Source organism: Solanum pennellii, chromosome 3 (assembly GCF_001406875.1).
Source record: "Solanum pennellii chromosome 3, SPENNV200".
In the NCBI taxonomy this organism is placed as follows: domain Eukaryota; kingdom Viridiplantae; phylum Streptophyta; class Magnoliopsida; order Solanales; family Solanaceae; genus Solanum; species Solanum pennellii.
The window spans coordinates 55,352,980-55,377,482 of NC_028639.1; the positions used below are offsets into that span (position 1 = coordinate 55,352,980).

The 24,503-nt window shown below is 29.6% G+C and overlaps 2 protein-coding genes across 2 annotated transcripts; one reads left to right on the plus strand and one right to left on the minus strand.

The window, feature by feature from the left end:
* Nucleotides 1-2,890: 2,890 nt before the first annotated feature.
* LOC107012984 (NAC domain-containing protein 7) lies at nucleotides 2,891-7,202 on the plus strand. The gene is made up of 4 exons (XM_015212964.2): nucleotides 2,891-3,109; nucleotides 4,314-4,499; nucleotides 4,717-4,988; nucleotides 6,438-7,202. Exons 2-4 carry the CDS (start codon nucleotides 4,340-4,342, stop codon nucleotides 6,921-6,923), a joined length of 918 nt encoding a protein of 305 aa, XP_015068450.1. The 5' UTR covers nucleotides 2,891-3,109; nucleotides 4,314-4,339; the 3' UTR covers nucleotides 6,924-7,202.
* A 7,305-nt stretch (nucleotides 7,203-14,507) lies between these two features.
* Nucleotides 14,508-18,464, minus strand: LOC107015493 (monocopper oxidase-like protein SKS1). Its single transcript, XM_015215784.2, has 9 exons — nucleotides 18,164-18,464; nucleotides 17,402-17,511; nucleotides 17,059-17,332; nucleotides 16,829-16,967; nucleotides 16,078-16,444; nucleotides 15,389-15,754; nucleotides 15,220-15,298; nucleotides 14,917-15,119; nucleotides 14,508-14,829 (listed from the first exon to the last, which is right to left on the minus strand). Exons 1-9 carry the CDS (start codon nucleotides 18,302-18,304, stop codon nucleotides 14,730-14,732), a joined length of 1,779 nt encoding a protein of 592 aa, XP_015071270.1. The 5' UTR covers nucleotides 18,305-18,464; the 3' UTR covers nucleotides 14,508-14,729.
* Nucleotides 18,465-24,503: the final 6,039 nt, after the last annotated feature.

Consider the following 24,503-nt stretch of genomic DNA (forward strand, 5'->3'; position numbering starts at 1 on the left):
TGTAAGAGTTAGTGTTTCAATTAATTTTGAAACAAATTCATCCGTTTTGAAATAACAAATTCATGAATGTGAGTTGTAACATTCATTTATTTTAATTCTTTGTTATAAACTTTTGCAATAAGTTTTTTTAATTCTACGTTATGGGTTTTTGAAAGACAAATTTTTTGTTTCCAATTCATGAACCTAATAAATTCTATTAATTAAAAATCTTTTTCTTGCAAAACTTTTTATCCTATAAATTGAGTTTCCTTTGGTTGAAAAAGAGAAGCATTTTAAAACAAAAAAATACTTTCCCTTGAAAACACTTGTGAGACATTGATCAAAAGGTGATATCACCAATTCAAGAATAGAAGAGCAACAATCTTGAATGCTACTTGTTTTGTGGCTTATTTGAATCCCGAAGATAGAGTTGTTATTTATTCTTCCGATTGCTCGTGGGAGAGACTCCAACTATCTTCAAGAAACGTATTAACGTGCCTCTAAGCCAAGCAAGTTTTATTTTGTATTCCTTGTAATTTTATCATTCTTGTTCATTTGTTCTAACAAGGAAAGGGTAAGGACTATGGAGAATGTCATTTGTCTGTTCTGTCTGCTCCTCCTTTATTTTACCTCTTTTAGACAGGAGATATTTGTCCAATCCTATAATTCTTTGCCTCAATACCGTCTCATCACGGCACCACCTTAATAAACAAAAACAAGAAAAGCTTCTTTTTTTTTTAATTCTTATTCAGAATTTATTTATCCACTATTTTATTTATTTCGGAGTAAGCTCATTTTTAATATGATAAAGTGCTAATGAAAGAACACTTCTTGGCAATGAAAGGATTTAAAGTATTTCACTATACTCCGGGGGTGGTAACAAGACATAAAATTTTCACTCACATATACTATTTAATTAGTTACTCTATTTCAATTATATGATAATAAGACTTATTTTTATTTTAGTAGTTCTCAAAACAATTTATATATTTTTATATTTAGTGGTAATAATTTAATTTTAAAAATAATTTATAATTAGATAAATATCAATAAAAAAATTTAAAATATATTTTTTTTTCTTCTTAAATTATGCATTAAATTAAACTACATAATATGAATTGAAACCGTGGAAATAATAATGAATTTGCCTTTTTGTAGGGTCTTTGGGGAGATGGACCTGTGCAAATTGAATTAAGCTGTTGATTGGCTAGCTAGTACTCTTTGACATTCACCGTTTACCCTTCTTTCTTTTCATGAATGGAACTTTTTTCATTATTTTCTCTCTTATTATTATTGATTTGACTTTTGGACATTGAAATAGAAAGAAAATCATATTCTCATCCGATCTCTTTCTTTTTTTAAATTATTATTACAACATTTCCAGTCGATCATATAAATATTTTTTATATTATCTCTTTTTATTAATCCTTTCATATGAGCTTTTCATCCTTTACACTTTCTCGATTATTAAATCTACAATTTTAAAATAAAAAATGTTTACTATTTGAGCAACTTATTTCTTTCTCTTCTATCTATACATTTTCTTATTATATAAGAGGAAGTTTGGAGACTAAAGTATAAACACATTTTCGTTGACGCATTTACTTTAATAAGGACAATTTTTATTTTAAAAACAAAAAAAAGTTGTAATCAATGGTGGGTGAGTGGAGGTGGCAATTGCCCACACGCTCAAGCTTGTTCTTTCGGCACCTTTATTGGCACCCAAAAACTTTCCCAACAATTCTGCTATGTCAACTGCAAAATGACATCATATATTTATAAATATGAGATCAACTAATTAAATTTTAAACTTTACTATAGTATTACTTGTTCTATTTCATTTCGTCCCTCTAGTTTTATATATAACATAACCACATTTTAAAAATTATATTTTTCTTAAAGAAAATCTTGTGGTGGTAAATTAAGGATGATGATTTGATTTGAATTGGTTATTGAATAAAAATAAAATCAAATAAATTTATTTTGCTTTTAAATTTTTTAAATCAAATTTTTTTAAAAAAAAATAACTGTCAATTTGATTTGAAATTTTTTGATTTTTTCGATTTGAAAGTTAAAATTTTTTCAAAAGCATATGTATCTCGACAGACAAAAATACTTAGTACATGATGAACAATCCATTAGAAAGTTGTTGTGGAACAATTAAGTAACGCTAGAGTTATTGTTACACGAACAAAGTGATTTAGTTAAGCAATACTAAAGTAATTATACACTAAAATTTAAGTGTTTGACTTAAGAAAATGGTAAAGTTAAAGGCTTGAGTTTATTGAAATTCAATAAAATATTCATATTTTATATTATATTTCAAAGATATATATATATATTCTCGAATCGATTATTTTTGCGGTTATTTTTTAATAAAATCAAAACTAACCCAAATAGTATCGATTTTCAAAATGTAAAACTAAATCTAACCAAACCAAACCAAATATATTTTAATCGGTTTGGTTCATATTGTGATTCGATTTAATTTTTTAACCATAACCATGAACAACCCTACCCATATGTATATGGGATTAACTTATTCTATCAATATGATATAATTGTAGGATAATCTAATGATTATCTTAAACTTCACACCAAACAACTACTAAGGGGTCGTTTTGTTAGAAACAAATTATTCCCAAATAAGTTATTTCACTATGTATATGGAATAACTCATTTCATCACTAAGATATGAATTGTGGGACAAATAATCTCAAAACGGCTTAATATCTTAAATAATCCTACATTTTATTCATAAAATTATTATATTTTATATCTCACGTCAGACTAACTATAGTATTACACTATCCTTCATCATTAGGGCTTTTCTCTCTTTATTTGCGTGTTTGGTGGGATGACTTTATATAAGCATATTTGTTCATCCTTCTTCCATTCTCTTGGCCTTTTTTTTCCATTTTGGGGATCTGGTCCAGCAGGAGATCCAGCACAATTCCCGAGGCATTCATCTTTGAACTCTCTTTATTTCCTTTTCTTTTTCTATTTCTATTTCTACTAGTGTTGTTGTCTTATTTTGTCTCTTCTCTTTTACTACTCTTTTTCACATAAACCCTTTATTCTTCTCCCCTCAAATTCTACTTTATTCAGATCTAGGCGCTTGGAAATTAAGGTTTGCTCCATCTTTTGTTCTTTTCTTAACAAGTTTTATGACCATCACTAGTCGAAGCGAATTCAAAATTTAAAAATATAGAGTATAAGTTGCATCGGTCTGTATGAGTATCAAATACTCTAATTTCTAATATAGATGATGTGTTTGAGGGGATTTTTAAGAGTTGAATGAACAATCACTTTAGCGATTATAATCTTGTGTAACGAAAAACATTCATTCTTTGTGATTTATTTGATAATCGTCGTGATGATTGTTACTCCAACACTATCATATGCTTTGGAATTATAATATGTTTAGAGATAGTTGGTAAACATTGATTAATAAGTGTATTATTTTCTCTTTGGTTAATTAATTAAAAGCATGTGAGACTAGACTAGTAATTGGAAATGGATTTAGTTGAAGAATTACTAATCGTACTAATTTGTTAGAGTATCCTTTAAATTAATCCCATTTGATTAATTGGCATGAAACAAAGATTTCATTTTTATTCTTTTTTTTTTTGACATATGTTGAAAGGGGACAGTAATTTGCTTATTAAATGTGGACCGGAAACTCCCTAAATGCGAATTACTATTTCATGTCATGGATTAGATTATAAATTAACTATGCTTAATTGAGTGGCATGGACTCGATGTCAACTATCAAAACATTGATCAATGAACATTATTTGTTTCAATTCTGTCATGAAATTGCAATAATAATACTATATAACTTAAGTGCTTATAATTAACTATCTATTTTTCAGTGTTATTTTTACGTTTTATCATGTGTTTTTTTCTTCATTGTCTTCTTTGTTTGTGTTTGTTGAAGCACTAAGCAACATGAGAGATTGGAAAAGGTAAAATAGTGTTTGATGTGAATAATATTTGCTAGAAATTAATCGGATCTTTAAACCTCTTTTTGGTGTCCTGATCCACTCACATGTTGATGAAATGTATTTATTAATTGGTTCAACCTCTATAATACATTTTATTAATGAGGTAAATCATACTATAAATAGGGTAGTACAGTAAAAAAGTTTTAATTAGTGGCAAGTATTTATATTATTATGATCAATGGTTCTACATGAACTTTTTTAGTTGCAAAATCCAAATAATTTTGTTCATAATCATAGACAATTATAATGATGTGGGAAATAATAAGAAACTTTAAAAGAAAAAAATTTGAGTCTGCTGAAATAGTGGTATTTGTTATGGATATACAGGTGATATATATATATATATATGTAGAATGAATTCGTTTTCACATATTCCTCCTGGCTTTCGGTTCCATCCAACTGATGAAGAACTTGTAGATTATTACCTCAAGAAGAAAATCACTTCAACAAGGATTGACCTAGATGTTATTAAAGAGGTGAACCTCTACAACATTGAACCATGGGATCTTCAAGGTACTATTAACATATATATAAGTAAAATTTAGAAGTTCGAATACTAGGTCTTAGTCCTTCTTATACTAATATGATGAAAAAACATTAGTTGAAGTTCAGTCGTTTGACTCTTGTTGAAGCGAAATGTGACAAGTAAAGGTGAATGAAAAGAGCAGAAATTCCAAAAATAAAAAAAATGAGTAGTAATAACTACTTATCAAACTATGTTTTTATATAGAATTATGCAGAATAGGGAGAGAAGAAGAAGATGAATGGTACTTCTTTAGCCACAAAGATAAAAAATATCCAAGTGGCACAAGAACCAATAGAGCTACAACAGCAGGATTTTGGAAAGCAACAGGAAGAGACAAGGCTGTATATTCCAATCATGACTTGATTGGCATGAGGAAGACCTTGGTTTTTTACAAAGGAAGGGCTCCTCATGGTCTAAAATCTGATTGGATTATGCATGAATATCGACTTCACACTGATCCAAATGGTGCCCATCAGGCAAGTTATTCACTAACTCTAATATCTTCTTTCGTCCAATTTCTAAAATTTGCTATTATTCTGTCGGAAAGTGGTTTTCGAAAAAAATCTAATATTTGGAGAGTAACAGTTTGTGTTTGACTAATCAATCTTAAAAACCTTTTTAACCTGTTATTAGAATTTTAGAATAGTACTTTGTGTTTGACCTATATTCCAAAGGTGCTTTTGGATAAAAATTACTCTCTCTGTCTCATTTTATGTGACACTTCTTATTTTTGATAGTCAAATAGTTTAACTTTGACCGGATATTTGCCTATGAAATTTTCAAATTTTTTGAAATGAAATCTATATATTTATAAACTACGTAAGGAGTATTATAAATCACAATAATTGATAATTCAAAATGTTAAAAGAATCTATGAAAAATTTACAATTAAATATAGACTTGTTTAAATTTTAAAATGTGAAAAGTATCACGTAAAATGAGACGGAGGAAGTAGAACTTTTTTGTTTAGCTTAGAGCCAGCTTGGATAAGCTGGACAATAATAGTTTTCAAGTCAAAAAGTACTCCTAAAAGGTAAAAGTAGTCCTCTTTTTGGTTTTTAATCTTTTTTAAGTCATTGTAAAGTTTATTTTAAGTTATTTTAACTGTCAAATATTTCAAAAAATTAAAATAAATTTGATCAATTTTAAGTCAATTCAAAATAGATTCTAAATAGCTTTTGCTATTACTAGTAGAAAGCCCTTAAACCCCACAAAAAACTTGGTCAAACACCTAAAATAACCATTTTTTATTTTCTAAAAGTTTATCCAAACAGACTATAAATTAACATGTTCTAATAGGTCACCTACCTTATCATTCTACATTAATTCTGGTACCTTTTAGATGACCTCATGTTAATAAGATATATTAGTTTGGCCAAATATATAAATAGATTTCTAAACTTGTTGGGTTTTTTTCCTCAGGTATCTTAATTATGCTATTTTCCTATTGAATCATTGAACCACCAACAATTTTTTTCTTTTAAACACCATTGACTGATGTGGAACCACATTTTGTGAGGGGTACTGGTAGAAGATACATATGTTGTTCCAGATGTCATTTGTCCAATTAATAGTGAAACTGTTTGAGAATAATTGTGTTTACTTCAAGTCATTTTAACGCATAAGAAAACAAATGAGACTAACACACAATATGTCTTCATTCCTTCAATCAAAATCATTACAATAAGCACACAATTGAAGGCATTTACAATAGAAAAGTCGATCAAAATCAGTCAGCCAACAGTGTTTAATAGGAAAAAAATTATGGGTGGTTCAATGATTCAATAGGAAAATGACGTAGTAAAGATACCTGAAGGGAGAAATCCGACAAGTTTAGGGATCTATTTATGAGTTCGGCCTATTAGTTTCCTTTGTACACTTGAACTACATATTGATTGTTGATAAACTAATTAAAAGACATGCAGGAAGAGGGATGGGTGGTGTGTAGAGTTTTCAAGAAGAAAATGGCAAGCACAAGGAAAGAAAGTGAGAAGGAGTCACCAAATAATAATGATCAAGTTTCATTCATGCCAAACCATATTGTCTCACAACACAATTACCCTTGCAAGAAGGAATTAATCGATAATTTGAATTACCAAATCCCAATCCCATCTCATCACCACCAACAACAAAGTCCAAAACTTGTTCCATCCACCTCAATTTCAGTGTACAATAATTTGCAACAGTCTGTCTCCCTTCTCACACGAGAACAAGTTGTTGATCAAGTGACCGATTGGCGAGTGCTCCATAAATTTGTAGCTTCTCAACTCAGCCAAGAGGAGGAAAATGACTATTACTCAAACACCTTACATGGTGTTACCGATGAATCGAATTTGAACAAACAAGAAACAGTCACGGAAAATAACTCCACTGCATCTTCTTGTTTTCAGATTGACCTGTGGAAGTTATAAGCCAAGTAACAAATACTGATCATAGGAAAGTACACTTCTTTATTTGTTGATTAAATATCTAATTTGTTTAATATCATTGCACATAATAATACTACTAAAAAACACTGCTTGATGAATTAGTAATTTAGTTAAGAGAAGATAAATTAACTGCTTGACGATGGAAGCATAGGGTGAATTATACATGCAGGGCTATTGATAATGTATATGGTACGATAGCTATTGCTTTGCTTTATGTAAAACATTATTTGATATGTTTATGTAGTGTTGTATTATTCCTTTTGTTCGTTTTGACAAAAGAAATTCTTTTTAGTCTGTTTCAAAGAGGATATCAACTTTAAAGTCCTCATCTTACTTTTAGTGAAATGATTTATTGTAATCACACAAACGTTTGAGACAACTTTTGACCACAAGTTCTTTCTTTTTTAAGTTTCGTACTCAGTCAAGTCAAGTGGTGCAAAATATAAATTGGGAGGATTAGAGTATGATTTTATTTTCTAAATTTTTTCCTAAATTAATGCTAATTTAAGATCCATACCATGTTCTTGGTTCCTTTTATTAACAATATATCTTATTCTCAAACTGCTAGAAGCCAACTCAAAAATACTTCCAAATAACAAGCTACAATTTATAATACTACGTATAGCAATCCATTTTATATGGCTAATTAAAAGCATTTGCAAATTTAAGAATCATATTCTATATTGCTGATAGTTTAAGTAGATGATCTGTCTTTGTTTTTTGTTTTTATTTTTCATTTTTGGGAAATATTATATCAGCAAAAAATAAAATACGGTATTACGTAACTTTGAGGTGAGACCTATCCAAGTGCCGTCTTTCATTAGTATTAATTGCTTTGCTTAAAGGCCTCTTGTTCTTCTTCAATCTTCACACAAAAGAAAATAATCTAATATTACAATACTCAGAAAATTTTTACCAAAACTTAATTAATAGCATCATCATGACTCAAAATTCTCCTTCAAAACATACACAACTTTATATCAAATTGAACAAGAACGTACAAAACTCAAAAGGCATTTACATTATATACCGACCGCAAAACTAGGAATTTCAGGTTTTTAAGATTAAATGTGATGAATAATATGATTTTCTAGATATAAAGTATAGTTTCTCGATAAAGGGTGTTCAACAGACCACCCAGTATAGCTCCACCACTACATAACATGTTAATTATTTTACAAGAATAGTAAATTTTAGCCGTGATAGCGGATTACACAATAATTTAATTACATGTTTATCATGGAAATTTACCTACAATTTTATTATAAATGTATTTGTTGTGTAACATTTTAAATTGTGATCTTGCAATTTAGAAGCAAAATGGAAAAACAAGAAGAAGATGAACACATTTGAGATGGTCTTTTTCAAGCATGTGGACATGCAGATGTGCAAACTGAAACAATGAAACTTATCTATTTACTTATGGACAAAGTAGAGATTAATTAGCTTAGAATTAGTAATTAAATATTGACATAACTTAAGACTAGCCATATTAATAAGAGACTAATATGTAAATAAATGATACTTACAAAAATCTTTTGTCAACATTGCTTTAGTTAGAAATCTTCCAAAGTTGCTAAACCAAGAGAATTTTTTTTTATTTGGAGGGAACTGAAGTAAGAATTGATTGTAGAAATATTTGATTAAATAGCATGAAAAAAGTAGAGTGGAATTGCCCTTGTCTGCTGCCGATAATTTCGACATTCAAATTCCTTTTTAAGCAAAGAAACAAAAAAAAAACATACTCATTTGAGTGTCTTCCCTACTCATGATTCATGAACAAACAAAGAAATAGATAAAAGTATAATTTTAATTTTTTGACACATTCAAATAATATTTTAAGTCATTCTTAAAAATATGAGATTCAAAATTTGAAAATCGGATATATTATTTATTAGCGCATATGAAAATGATCTAATAACATAAAAATTATATGTACTAACGGTATATATTACCCTTTTATTTTATTTTTTCAATCGAATTGATGTGCATTATATAAATTTGGAGAGACAGAATAATTTCCTTAATACTAAAATGGTATCCTAGGATGAAAAGAAGAATGAAGTAAGTCAAATAAGTCTGAAAAGTGTATAGGCATGAGATGAAGATGATGAGCATTTTGGAATCATAATTAGGGTTATGTTTGTGTGTGAATGAAGGTAACATCATTAACAAACTCCCATGTGACTGTTATTATGCTCTCCTCTATATCTAAGACCTTTTTTCATCATACGTTAATTAATAATTTGATTTTGCTCTTTACTCAAGGATCAATATAATCCTCTTATTTTATTTTATTTTCATAGTCAATTCAACATTCATCTAATCCTCTAGTGATCAGGGAAGTTGGGAATTACATATTAGAACTTGTTTACCGATTGTTGAAATGAGCCTATCATTTTTATTCTCTATTTTATTTATTTTTTAATTTTTAATATTGAACTCTCTTCTGCAAAACTTATTGAGTTACTCTTGTCTACAAGTTACAAAAGAACAACATTTAATTTTTAATTTTTTTGTGTGTACTTTAAATTTTTTCAAAAAGTGCAACAATCAATCATTATATTAAAGGAACACAACAGTTTATATTTTTGAGCCAGTTTTCTTGGGTTGAAGAGCCATATTTTATAATTTTTCTTGAAAAGTTATTATTATTGACATTCTTAGTTTATAAGTATATATGTTCTTTGTTTAGTTATTTTATTAAAATTTATTCAATTTACATATGTCAACTAGTAAATATAATTTCAATTTTAGAGTAAACTTGAAGAAATAAATTCCAAAAAGAAGACATTCATATAAGATGTTTAACAAATAATAAAAATCTTTAGAATTAAAAAATATGTGAGTTGTTCTTCAAATGAATAAGTCACTAATTGAGTAGAGTAATTAGATGATAAATAACACCCAAGAAAAAAAATTTAAAAGAAGTTGATGAAAATGTGATATACGTAGTTCCTAAATAATTTAAATAGTTGCATCCTTAAAAATAAATGTGAAAATATTTCTTTTTTCTGAAACTAAATAAATAAATATTAAGATCCCCCTCTAAAGTTTGGCTTTAAGGCCTCCAGAATTGATGAATCGTCCCTGAACACATTCAAATCACTCAGAATTTCATTGGTTGAGTTTAAGATAATTTAAATTGATCAATCTCAACGCATTCAAGTTTTAATCCGTTTTAAAGGAATCTTCAATTTATCCTCAGAAATCTCACTAGCTTAGTAACTAATTACTTAGATATGCTCTAGTTTGCTATATTACGAATCTTACCAGGTTTTGGTGCATCCAGATACGTCCAGATACATGTATCTCTAGATACATAGTGTCAAAATTAAATGTAAATTGTTCTAAATACATTATATCAATCACATGTATCTGAGATACATAACAAATCACGTTCGCCTCCCTCTCATCTCGTCTCTCTACCCATCTCGCTCACCTCTCTCCTTATTTTAGTGTACCTGGTAGCAAAATTACATGTATATAGATATATCTTTTTCAACATATGGTAAGAAACTCTTAATTAGTGGTAAGATACATAATTATATAAAATTATAGATAGAATTAAGAAAAAACTACATAATTAGACATACTTTACTACCATGTAGGGGTGTACATGGACCGAGTTGGTTCAGATTTTTTAAATACCAAACCAAACTATTGGTGTCATGTTTTTAAATCTATAAAATCAAATTAAACCAATAAATTCGAATTTTTTCAAATTTCTCGACCTTCTCAGATTTTCTAGTAGAATATTTGTACAAACATATAATTAACTTATATTTCAAATATTTCTTTAGTCTTACCAAAATATTATTATCTAAGGTGTTTCTTAAGAAAATAACACAATATGATATGGATGATGAGACTAAATTATTCGACGAAATAATAGTGATATCATATAAAACATATATTGCAAATAAATAAGTCAAAATGAAAATAATTATAATTTTAAATTATAAAGGGATAATGCACATGTACCCCCTCAATCTATGTCCGAAATCTCACAGACGCACTTATACTATACTAAGGTCCTATTACCCCCCTGAACATATTTTATTAATAATTTGCTACCCCTTTTTGGCCTACGTGTCACTATCTTGTGGACCCAACACTGGTTGACTTTTTTTTCAAGCTAGTGCCACGTAAGCCAAAAAGGGGTACAAAATTAATTATAAAATAAGTTAAGGGGGGTAATAGAACCTTTGTATAGTATAAGTGTGCCTTTTGAATTTCGGGCATAGGTTGAGGGGGTAATTGTGCATTTTCCCAATTATAAATCATGCTAAAATAAGTCCAAATCAATATATAACTAAAGAATAAATATTCAACATTATTGTCATTCTTAGTATATGAGTTGATTTTTTTGTTCGCAATAGTATTGATTTGATTTAGATTTGAGCTTTGTTAGAATTACTAATATTTATCTATGAAATATAACTTTTACTGGACTATTCAAAATTCTAAGTCAAACTTGAAATAATATGTTAAAAGGTAAAAATTATGAAAATGTATAAGAAATATTATAAATTATATCAAAGTAAGTTACTTTTATGTATAAAATAATTTTTAAAAATTATATATACATCTCGGGTTGATTTGGTCTTGCGTTGACTTTTTAAAGATTAAAAAGAAACCAATCAAGATAGTCGAAATTTTTTTCTTCAATACCAAATCAAGTCAAATCGAATTACTAGTTGGATTTTTTTCTCGGTTTACATTTTGATGCAGTTTCCAGTTTAATTTTGTCCACTCCTACTACCATATATACTATTACACCTACACTTTCAAAATATTATGTACCTTACAACTAATATAGAGTCTTCTACATATTTTACACTTAGATACATGTAATTTTGCTACTATAGATACAGAAAAAAATAGGGAGAGGCAAGTGAGATTGGAGGGAGGTCAGCGAGATCTGCTATGTATCACACATACATTTGAATCCACTTGGATACAATATATCTAGAACAAATTGAATTACACCCAAATTTGACTTAGTATCCGAGATACGTGTATCTGGACATATCTGGAGTCACCAAAATATTGTAAGATACGTAAATTACAAATTAGAGTGTATCTAAGAAATTAAATCTTAAAGGAAAATAATTTAAAACATATACCCTTTAAATTCATACCCCGCTAAATATTTACACTATATACCCCCCACAATTAATTTCGCTTAATTAATACTAAATTAGTATCATATACTATATTGGTACCATTAAGGCTGATACTGTATTGGTATCACATCTTTCTTGTTTAGAAATTACTCATTAGTTAATGATACTATAAGACTATATCATTGATTGATGAGTAATTTATAAAACAAGAAATCTAATGATACCACAACAATATACATATAGTCTTATAGTATCATTGGCTAATGAGTAACTTTTAAACAAGAAACATTATGCCAATACAGTATATATATACTGATTTTACATCAGTCCAGCGAAATTATCAATCTTAATGATACCAAGTATATGATACTGATTTAGTATTAGTTAAGCAAAAATTATCAGCCTTCAATGAATGAGAGGTATGGTCTGTAATTTACTTTTTTGAGTGAATGGGTATTTCTTCAATTACTTTGAATTGGAGCATAAACATGTATCTATTATGAGTTTTATGGACATTTATGTGGTTTTTCCTTAAATATATATGGTATGTATATATATTCCCATTATTTAATAAGATAGTTTCTCCTTTATTTGTTGGTCCACATGGTATCTGGCCCAACACAAAAACTCCACCCGTTCAAGAATGAACCCAACAGCAAAAAACAACCCAACTGCTCGTTTTACACGGTGAGCCACTTCTAAAAAAATTCTGATCAAATTGCTCAAACTTTTAAAATACATAGCTTCATGAATCTTCTCTTGTTTTGAACTTATAAAGCCTTTGAATCCTGTGATTTTATCCTTAGTTTCGATCTTATAGAGGTTTCGAACTCCATGAATTTATCCTAAATTTTGAACTTTGAACTGCATGAATATATCCTTGGTTTTTAACTTATAAAAACTTGAACACCATAAATTATTTCTTGGATTTGAAACTCCAACAAATATTTACCCTCAAGAATCATTGCTCATTTTTAAAAGTTTGGAATCCAAGAATTCTTGATTTTATACCACAATGAGGTTTCCTTGGGTTCCACTTGTTAATCATTCGACTTCCAACGGTACTATTTTCATTAAAAAAACTTTTCCTGTCTAGATAGTGGCTAAATGTTAAGGTAGCTTTTAAAATAATGGCTAATATTTGATAGGAGGTTTTAAAAAATGAAAAAATACCTGAAATACCCTCAAAGTATTCAAAATAGTATAAAATTACCTTCCACCCACCTATTGGCTCCAAAATACCCTTTCCATTCACCTATTGACTCCAAAATACTCTTGTCATCCACCTTTTAATTCAAAATTGATCATTTATTTAACGGTTTTAAATTTAAACTATTTAAATATTCTTTTAAATACGTGGCGCTAAACTATTTGTTATAATTTAACTTATTAGTGTAATTTATAAATCAATCTACTACCACCCAAAACTAATTAAACCCCTCTTAATTAATAAACCCGTCACATTATTAATACAACAACAGAAAAACTACTGCCAATTGAGTGTTTTTAAAAATTTGAGGTAAAAATTTCTATAGAATTATATTATCATACATTCAAGTTTCTAAATAAAAATTACCGATAAACTTAAAAGTCTGACTATGTTCATCTTAATTATTCTTACGTCTCAATTATGTGATGTTTTTCAAAATAATATATTAAAGGTTTTAAAACAAATCATAAATATTTATAAAATTATATTAAAAAAAGTGCATGAATTAATTCGGGATGTATTACTTCTTTACCTTTAATCATAAATTTCTAATTAAGTCTTGAAAGAGAATTCTATTGAAAGTGTCCTCCTAAATAAGCGGCTCAACCTAAATTTTATTGGGGTTTCGATTCGAACTCGAATAATTTTGGATGTCATTTTTCAGGATTCTATAATTTCATCGTGTTTTAGTAGTGTTTATGGCAATTTTGATATTATAATTGGATTATTAATTGGGTGGGGTTTAGTTAGTAATGAGTGAGAAGTGGGTTCGTTTATGAATTATATTAATAAACTAAACTATAACCAATAGTTGAACGCCAAGTATTTTAAAAAATATTTAAAGAGTTTAATTTTAAAAAAATTAAATAAGTGGTCAATTTTGAATCCAAAGATGAATGATAAGGGTATTATGGAGCCAAGAGATAGACGAAAAGGGCATTTTGGAGCCAATAGGTGGATGGAGGATAATTTTGTACCATTTTCAATACTTAAAGGATATTTTAGGCCATTTTCCGTTTTAAAAAGTGGTTACTTCCATCATATAGATACCTAGAATATGATAAGGGGGGCCTTACACCTTCTAACTCCTGTTTCTAGTTGGTTCAGGACTTCATTGTTCCACAGAAGAAATCATACAATGATCAAAACTCTGCATGTTAATGTAACCTAATGGTAGCAAGAGGCACAAAATGACAGAAGAATGGCAAGGAAATCTATATCAACAGATTGAAGAAACTAGAACTGGATGAAAGTTGTATACCGTCAGTAAGTTGTCTTCTCATACTTCACAATTTTTTTTTTCGGGAACAAATGAAATAGACGGGACACTGTGCAAACTATTGTTAATGAACTTTCTCAAAGTAAAAGAATAAGAAACATTAATCCTATCAGCTCATCATCCTACAAGAAAGTGAATTCCCAAATATTATCACCAGCTGAAGTGGTACACTAGGATACAAGACTGATGACAGTAGAGAGTACCAACAACGATGTAAAATGTAACCCCGAGCTTCCAAATAGGGTTGTCGCTGAAGATACTTTCTGTTTCCTGAAATACATGTACGATCAATTTAGGGATGCGTTAAGAGTAAAAACCAAAACTATGTGTAACAGAAGCAAAGAGATGAAATCATACTTTTGCATATAAGCAAGGGCACCACAGTACAGAGCATTGTCAGGCTTTTGCATTTCTGTTTTGTTGCTATGATCTTCAGGATTGATAATTCTCATATACGTTTCCTGCCCTAAGTACCACCTGTCCAGGTTTTCTGCTCTGAGGTTCCACACCCCTACATTGTCGAGAGATACCAAAACTGCTGTCCATCCTCCAGGAAAAACCTAAACAAACAGGTACAGGTAAAATATATATCCTACCTTGATACAGGGAGCTTCGAATTCTTCAAAACTATACAAGATAAGACGGCTGTATAAAACAAACCTGAGTCGTAGACCGGGAAATTGCATCCCATCTATTATAAGATCCCCTGTTGCTCTCTGTCCACTCTCCAAAGCCCATCCTGAAGCAAATAGGCAAAAAGTTGCATTAAAATTCACTTGGTAGGAAACTACATACATCTAGAATGACATTTTTTAAGCAGAAGCTATACCCAACAACAAAGAATGAGTAACCATCCATGTGAAAGCTCTGGACTACAGTGTCATTGTTCTGCAATACGATTTCTATAAATCCCTTGTATGTGGCATTGATAATGGACGTGTCCACCTTGGGTGGTCTGTTCATTGGCTTAGTTGGGAAATCAAGCTTGTAATCACCCTTCACATAGTACAGATCAGCAAGCCTAATTGGAGTAGCAGGATTTTTGAATGAAATCCCATTAAAGGTAGCTCGAAGCTTTCCATCAATTGACACTGGTGGCACACTCTTTAGCAAATAAAAATCTGTGACATTAATTTGACCATAGTGGAAAGATCCTTGAGGATTCGGTCGAGCTCCACTTGCAGAAACATTTTGCCTGCAGATATTGCATCAGATTATTCAATGGCATGAAACAGAAAAGTTAGTCATTAAGAAGTAAACCAATTTGTATTGCTTGAGATGCCTCAAGGAGTATTGTCAAATAAACGACATTGTGACCGTAAAAAATTTAATGAAAACATATATGGTGTCCCAACTAAGTAAAGCCCACAAATTAGGTTCTCCTAATTTCTTCTTTGTCATGGTTATTCATTTTTTAGTTTCAATAATCTAGTTTCCAAATTTATAAGGAAGTATTTGTCCAAGCCATTGAATGAAACAATGAAATGAAGAGGAATAAAAAGGAACCAGTAAAAGAACCTTATGGACATGGCCTGATTCAGCGCATACGATGTGTCATATACATCATTTGGAGGGTCTGGAAGGGGTCCAGCTGCCTTTCCATTGGAGTTGGAATAATGCAAAATACCAACACCAGTTACTTTTTGCCAGATTGTTTGATTTACAAACCTAGAACTCGCCACAATGTAGTAATCACTACTTGCATTCTGATCCATGGTAACCAAAAATGTGTACGACTGCCCAACATGAATATCTACACTAGTATAATTTTGCTGTGAAGTGTAATATCCCTCCGTCTCCACCAAGAGTAAATTATGATTTTGAATCCTAAAATTCAAACAAGTGGAGACTCCAACATTGTGCACCCGAACTCGATAGGTTTTACCTGCAGCACAATATATAATTAGATGGAGAGGGGGTTAAGATTCACATGACTTGCTTTCAAATAAGCTGTTAATTGAAAACAACAAGGCCAATTTTTAATCTAACAGGTTTTACATATGTGCTATTTTGCAATGTTAATGAACCATGAAATGCTCTTCAATTTTCTACAAGCTTGATAAAGCATGAATGTCGATATACAGATTAGTACTCCATCGCACATCTTACTCAAGAATGCATAGGCAAAAGACAGCAATTCCAAGCGGACAGATCAATGTGAAGAACATCATAAATAAGCAGACTATTTTCTATCAAACCACTCGGGAGAAGGACAACCAATCAAGTATATCAAGTTGAGACTTAGTTAGCAAGTTTTGAAGAGCTTGACCTGGATCAACATTTATGGTTTCATGGTCAATCCCATCAGGTACAAGCGTCGTGTTGTATCTGTATGGGCCTTTGCCATTAATAAGTACTCCATCTGGCATCCCCAATTGCTTCCCATCATCAAGGTCCTTCCTCAGAGACTACAATTTGAAAATATACCAGAGTTGGTACTAGAAAATTCATACACAATACTGCATGAAAGAGTAAGCAAAGACAGGAAGAGATACTAACCTTATGGCTCCGGGTGTACCAATCGCCAATAATTATCACAATATCTCCATCAGGAGGACTAAAGGGAATAGGGATAATATTACGGTTCGTAACAATAAAAGAACCAAAACCACCAGCTGCCCTCTGCATGTTGATGGAAGGAGCATAGAAAAAGCTACCAATCTGATCCTTTACTTGAAACTGGTAAGTGAAGTTCGATCCACCCGTAGGGATGGGGCAATTTGTACCAAGAACACCATCTTGCCAGGAAGTGCGTCGCATCTGAATTCCAGACCTGCCACAATTCAAAGAAAAATCAAAAACTGAAGGAGAGAGCATTTAATATCACACAATTGAAACTTACCAAGTGACAAGAAGTTCTTCATCCAATTTGTTCTTCACATCCACCACAACATTATAATTAGTTGTAACATTAAGGATGGGACCTGGAAATTTCCCATTCACAGCTACAACCTGCAATTGCATAACATATCATGGCATATTAACCAACACTGAAAATCCACATCCAATTCATAATCACATAACTAAATTAGAAACTATGCTAGAAAAATTGAATAGAGCCATAAAGTAATTTTAATATGAATCCCGATCAAACAAATTAAAATAACTCAAGCATTTTGATCTCACCACACTGTAGAATTTACCAAAAACAGAATTATCATAACTTTAGGCAAAATAGTGGTCCCTTCCAACTTTTACCCAGAAAATGATACTACTACTGTATAAAGAAAAAAATCTTTAAAAAGTATCAGAAAAAATTGAAATCGACATTTATCACGATAGATACTAATCTTTGTCATCTACTAAAACATAAACATAACATTAAAATCAAGAACAGCTCCAGAAAACCCCACAGTTGAATCAGACTCAAAACTTAAAACCAAACTGTTGTTTCACCCCAAACAGGAAAACGAAAAAAGAAAGAGAACATCATACGTTGAAACCCAACAGTCCAAGATTTCAAAAAAAAAAAAACGATTCGTTTGCTGAAATTGGGAAACTTCTCGGGACGGAGAAAATGATTCTTCCGTAAAAAAATTGTTGCAGAGCAAACAAAAAATTTAAAAAAAATGGATTGGTTGATTCAAATGAAAGTTGGGTTAACCTGTTGGGGAACGCCAAGAGGAGAAGCGGTGATATAAGAGTACTCCAATTCAAAATTAGCAAAAGGGTCAGCGGCAAAGCAGAGTGTGAAAAACAGAGCAATGCAACAGAGACGATGCACAAGTAGAGAAGAAGAAGCCATTGATGACTCAATGGTAAAATTTTACAGAGCGAGAGATTTGTTTTATGTGAAAACAGACTTTACATGAGAGTGATAATAGTGTGAAGAGAGAAGCAGAGAGGAAAGAAGCAACAGAGTCTTTTTAAAACCTCTTTTGTCTTTTTTGTTTTTCTGTTTGTAGGGTTTTTTCATTTTCTTTTTCCTTTTAAAATGAAATGAGAAATTTTAGCCTCTTTCACCAAGATTTCCGGCTATTTTATTTTATTTTATTTTTAATAAAGTAGACTGTTAATTTAATTTATTTACTTATTGAGAAAATTAAAGTATCTTTTTGAAGTAACAAAAACAGTCTTTTCGGAAACTCAGAAATGTACTAGTTCTTCATTAATAGTTTTGAGAAAAATAAATTTAGAAATTTTTTTAATAAAGCTTATCAAATATTAAATTGTTACTCATTTCATCAAAAAAATAAATAAATTAATAAGTTAATTTTAAAAATTTGGTAAAACCAGAAAAGAGAAACGAGGAAGGATGAATGAGTAGTAAAGAAAAATGGTTTCTTTGACTAAAGTTAAATTTTACTTGTGTTCTTTTCACCTAAACTTATTTAAAAAGAATATAAGTAAATAAAATCATTTATTATAAAACATAATTTTCAAAGATTTAGCTTGCATTCACAAGTCACAAGAATTTATTGATGGATTTATATAGCCGTTACAAATTTTGATTATATGATTTTCTCGAATACATTTTTTTTTGTGTAGTTATGAAAAAAATATATAAGAATAAAAAAGTGTTTAGTATTTTATTTTATACTTAAAATAAAAATTATATTTATTATGTACCAAAAATAATCTCAAACGCAATTTACCTTCACGAAAGTTAGAAAACATGGAGTTGACCATTTTTATTTATTTTTGGTAGGCTAGAATGATATGAACATAAAATGATCAATACAAAGATTTTAAGAGTTGGACAAAAGAATTTACCATTAAATATTGATATGCTTACGTGGCAATGATCACAAAAGCAACCGGTTATTGCCGGTGACAACAAGTTAAGTAGAAACAAATGGATCAGCAATGAATAATAGAAAACCCAACGTTCACATTTTTTAGCCAAATCTTTTAAAGGGCCCACTCAATGTGGTCCCACCCACCCCACACGAAACTCAAAAACACGCTCGTTTTGCGCTCATCTTGTGAACTTCAATTTCCCCTTCCACTTCAAATTGTATATTGAACTACATTACATATTTGCTTAAATTATATTTATTATAATTTTAATTTAATACTTGTTTTGACAATACTTTAACTATGTTACACTTTTATTTAATTTATATTTACTAATACTTTAATTTTTATATTTATTTGATCATTTTTTTCAACAAAGTATTGATACTTTAACTAACACGCATTCATATTTAATAATATTCCGTTATCGTCAGATTGTGAATGCATTTTTGGATAATAGTTAGGATCAATTACACTCTTATCATTATAAAAGTGGACTATCTTTATTCTTTGGGGGTCAACAAGCACTATTGATTCACAGTCGCTCTACTGTTTGTTGGCGTGTGTATTGAAAATAGTGGAGGCAAAATTGTCACTGAAGGGGTGGTCAAATACAAGCGGACGAAATCAAATATAGATAACTAGATAAAATAAAAATTCTATATCAACAAGAACAATAAAACATAAGAAGTTAAAAAATCATATTACAATTTTTTTTTTCTGTGGCCCCATTGAGTATGAAAACAATGAAACTGAGGCTAGGAAAAAGAATAGGCAGTATTAAGACACGCCCGCAGAGCCAAGGAGATTTGGCGAAACTATGAACTCATTATACTACTGGACCAAGTCTTTGGCTTATGCCGTGGGCGTTCATCATTATGTATTGTTAAAGAATGATAAAAGTCTTATATCGGTGACTAATGAGATGAATGAACTTCTTATAAGGCTTGGGCAATTCTCCTCCCTTTCAACTAGTTTTTGAGATGTGAGTTAGGCCTAAGATCTAATTTCACATGAATTTTATATATATCGAGTAATTTCAAACGCAACAAATTTTTGTGTAGAAATTAAAATCATTAGAATGTAAAAGTTATTGGTAGTGAGGATTTCTCAGGTTCAGAAGTTGTTTCATTTGATCATAGATTTTGAAGTTAAAACTTAGATAATTTGAGTTTTTGAAGTAATGAATTTTGGAACTTGAAATTGTACTTGAATATGCATTTTACTTGAAAAGAAATAGAACTTTTATGAGTGACAACATTTTATCAAATTTTATATTCATATAAATATTGTAATATCATTTTTCATAATTTCATTCAAAATTTATAATCAAACATTAAACACGAGCTACATATTTTCCGGAGGAAACATATTTGACAGAAGAGTCCTATAAGGCTTGGTGTCGACGAACAATATTTTCATCAAATCATCCCAATCTTTCGATACATCTATTGCCCACTTTTATCTTTTTCATCAAATATGAGTGAAAGATATAATTCACTTTGTGACAATAAGGAAATTAAAGCTAGACCCAACTATAAATGAGCCACTAAAATAAAAATAATTTTTAATGATAATGAATATACATATTAATAAAGAATGTTAAAATTTTTATTGATATAAGTTAAATGATATTGCGTTCAATATCGCTATAAACTTTAGAGATATTTATAAAAAATATTAGTTACTGTAAAAAAAAAATATTTAATAATAATTAACCTATTATTATTAATCGATTGACGCTAAACAATTTTATCCTTACGTTGTAACCCATATTTTATATTTTATCATGTTCTTTTCTTTATTGTGAAATAATAAAAATGTAATATGCTTTCCAATCCAATCCCTCAGGTTGATGCATGTTTTCTTGTCGACTTATCCACTGTCCCTAGTGTCATATTTTTAGGTTTATTTATACAATTTTTTAATTAATTAGTCAACTTTACACCAAAAAAAGAAAAGGATATTGAAAAAATTCCAAAGAGTGAATGAGTAATTTGAAGTTGGAAATGGCGTGATAGGTGGGCATATGATAGGAATGAGAATAACTTAATATGGTTGGTTATCTATTATTTTGGGCATAATATATTGTTTTTCCTAAAATAAAAGTGAGGGGGGGTTAGCTGTTTACCAGCTAATTATAATAAATAATAAACCAAATTCTAGTATATTGAAAATGGAAAATTATAGTCAATATTTTATACGTTTAGTAGAAAATTGATTAATTTATTAGCTTAAGCAATGTATTTCTTTTTTAGTTCATTTCACACATAAAAGATGATCAGATATTTATATCAAGTTCATATACCTTTTATGCAAGCGGCATGTCAATTGTCATATATTTAAATTACGAATATAATTTTTTTTACTAAATCTTTCTATCTATCACACTGATAGATATAAAGATTTTCAGAAATGTATTTAGTTTGTTAAAGCATCATTATTTGAATCTTAAATCAAGAAATTATGAGGAGCTAGGCTATCATAGTTACATTTAACGTGATTTGAGCCGGATTTTATTATCTTGATTGAGACTCCCAAAACAAATAATAATAATAATAAAGTAGTAATTAGAATAATTGAGTGGTCCACTTGTGTCTTTTTATGGTGTGTTTCGTCTAATTAATCTTGTTCTGGGGTGCTTGGGCCACTTATAAGGTCAGTGTCATGGAACAACTCATTTTGTGGTCGTCAATGGAACGTTTGTTGAAGTAGGTAAAGTTGGATCCAAGACTTCTAAATGAGCGGGAAATCGATGATTTATATCGTCATTTGTTCAATGTGATTGATATTCTTTTCGTTTTATTTTATGTGAGCTAGTTTGATTCGGAACGAAATTTATAAAAAAATGAAAATTTTTAAAATGTGTGGTTCAAAATAAATAATAGAAATTTATATGCCTGTAAATCATTTTATTAAAGATAAAATAGATATTTTTAATTAAATTATTACTTATTATAAAAATTTGTCATTCTTTTTTGGGCTGACTAAAAAGAAGAATAAATCACATAAATCGAAATAGAGGAGTAATAATTATTTTTAGAAATGTATATTTTTCTTTATAGAAAATTATTTTTTAATGTTTGGTTATGGAAACTTTTTTTGTTACAATATTTATCAAAATAGAGAAAATGATTTTAATACTTACGGGAAAAAGTTGATTTCTTAGACGTATTTTGACCTTCAAAAAGTAGTATTATTATTGTTAAAAAATAGTACTCTCGTTGTTTTATTTTATATGATATTTTTTTATTTGACATGTTTTTAAGATTTTTTTTTTAAAAAAAAAGTTGTGATGTGCAATAATTATTTGATATTTGTGTGGTTCTTCAAGTATTTGCATATATAATAAAAATAACTTAAAATAAGTCAAAAATAACTTTAAAATAAGTTACAAACTTAAAATAATTTAATGACTTAAAAATTATTTAAATTTGACTTTTTATTTTTGACTTAAAAACTGTTTTTAAAAGTTAATTCAAACGGGTCTAATAAGAGGGTGTTTGGATTGATTTAAAAGTTGGTCAAATCTATTTTTACATCTATTTTTTATTTCAGTAAGTGTTAAAATAACTTTAAATAGGGAAAAAGACTCAAATATGCCATCGAACTTCCATAAAAGACTCATTCATGTCATCCGTTAAAAATTTGGCTCATTTATGCCATTACTGTTCAAGTAAAGGCTCATTCACGTCATTATTTTTTAACACTGATTTTGCAAAACCATTTTCCACACGTGGCCAATTGTAATTCGGTCACGTCATCAATTTTTTTAATTAAAAAATTCATAAATTCTAGAAAAAATTGAATTAAATTTTTTTATTTAAAAAATTGATGACGTGGCCGAATTATAATTGACCACGTCATCAATTTTTTAATTAAAAAAATCAAAAAAAATTAATTCAATTTTTATTCAAAATTTTTATATTTTTATTAAAAAAATTGATGACGTGGCGAATTATAATTGGCCACGTATCAAAATGGTTTTGCCAAACCATTGTTAAAAAATAATGGCATGAATGAGCCTTTACTTTAACGATAATGACATAAATAAGTCAAAATTTTAATTGATGACATAAATAAGCCTTTTCTGAAAGTTTAATAGTATATTTGAGCCTTTTCCCTTATTATTATATAAGTCCCTTATTATTATTATATAAGTCACTAAACTTCTTTCTAGGATAGTTGAGCGGAATGGTGAAAAGTTCTTAAGGATGGGTAAAACTTCAATATACTATTCGTGTTGATTGATGTTTACTTTTCGTTCTTTTGACGTTGTTTAACTGTTGCAAAACGTTAGTCAAACTATAAATTCTAGTTTTTAACAGAACTCACTGCATTAGTGAGTAAAATCTGCAATGCAGCTTCCTATGGATAGCTAGCCATTAATGGTGATCAACGAGAATGAGAAGAAGAGAAGAAGAGAGTGTTTATGAATTCAGCCAAGCTAAACTAATCTTTCATTCCTCAACAATACACTATATACATGTGACTAAGAACTTTCTAGAAAGGAATCAAAAATGTAACTAACTAAGTAACTAACTAATGTAACTAACTAACAGAATTATTAACACACTATTAAACTACTGTTAACATAGATAAGTGAGATTAGTTGTAATTCTCAATACCCCTCCTCAAGTTGGTGGTAATGATCTTACAGCCAACTTGTTCAAGATTGCAGCATGTTTGATACCATTGAGAGACTTAGTAAAAATGTCTGCCAATTGTTCACTTGTAGGCACATGTTGAATCGAGATGAGCCCCTCCTGCAGCTTATCTCGTACAAAATGGCAATCCACTTCAATGTGTTTGGTTCTTTCATGGAAAACAGGATTATGTGCTATGTGAATGGCAGCTTGACTATCACAGTACACAGCAATAGGAGAAGGATGAGGAATAGTTAACTCAATGATCAGTCTATGTAACCAAACCAATTCACCTACCACTTTCCTAAGTGATCTGTATTCAGCTTCTGCAGATGATAATGAAATTGTTTCTTGCTTCTTAGACTTCCAACTAATAGGGCTGTCTCCAAGTAATACCAAGTAACCACTTACAGACCTTCTGGAATCTGGACATGTAGCCCAATCTGAATCACAGTATGCTCTCATGGTACAATCAGAATTTCTTGACAAATAAACTCCCAATGTAGGATCCTGTTTTATATATCTAAGTAAGTGAAAAGCTTCCTGTAAATGAGGAAGTCT

Coding starts and splice junctions, on each gene's coding strand:
- LOC107012984 (XM_015212964.2), top strand. CDS start 4,340: ATGAATTCGTTTTCACATATTCCTCCTGGCTTTCGGTTCCATCCAACT. Junction 4,500..4,716: donor TGAACCATGGGATCTTCAAG/GTACTATTAACA, acceptor GTTTTTATATAG/AATTATGCAGAATAGGGAGA. Junction 4,989..6,437: donor ATCCAAATGGTGCCCATCAG/GCAAGTTATTCA, acceptor AAAGACATGCAG/GAAGAGGGATGGGTGGTGTG.
- LOC107015493 (XM_015215784.2), bottom strand. CDS start 18,304: ATGGCTTCTTCTTCTCTACTTGTGCATCGTCTCTGTTGCATTGCTCTG. Junction 17,333..17,401: donor GAAGAACTTCTTGTCACTTG/GTAAGTTTCAAT, acceptor GAATTGTGGCAG/GTCTGGAATTCAGATGCGAC. Junction 16,968..17,058: donor GGTACACCCGGAGCCATAAG/GTTAGTATCTCT, acceptor TTCAAATTGTAG/TCTCTGAGGAAGGACCTTGA.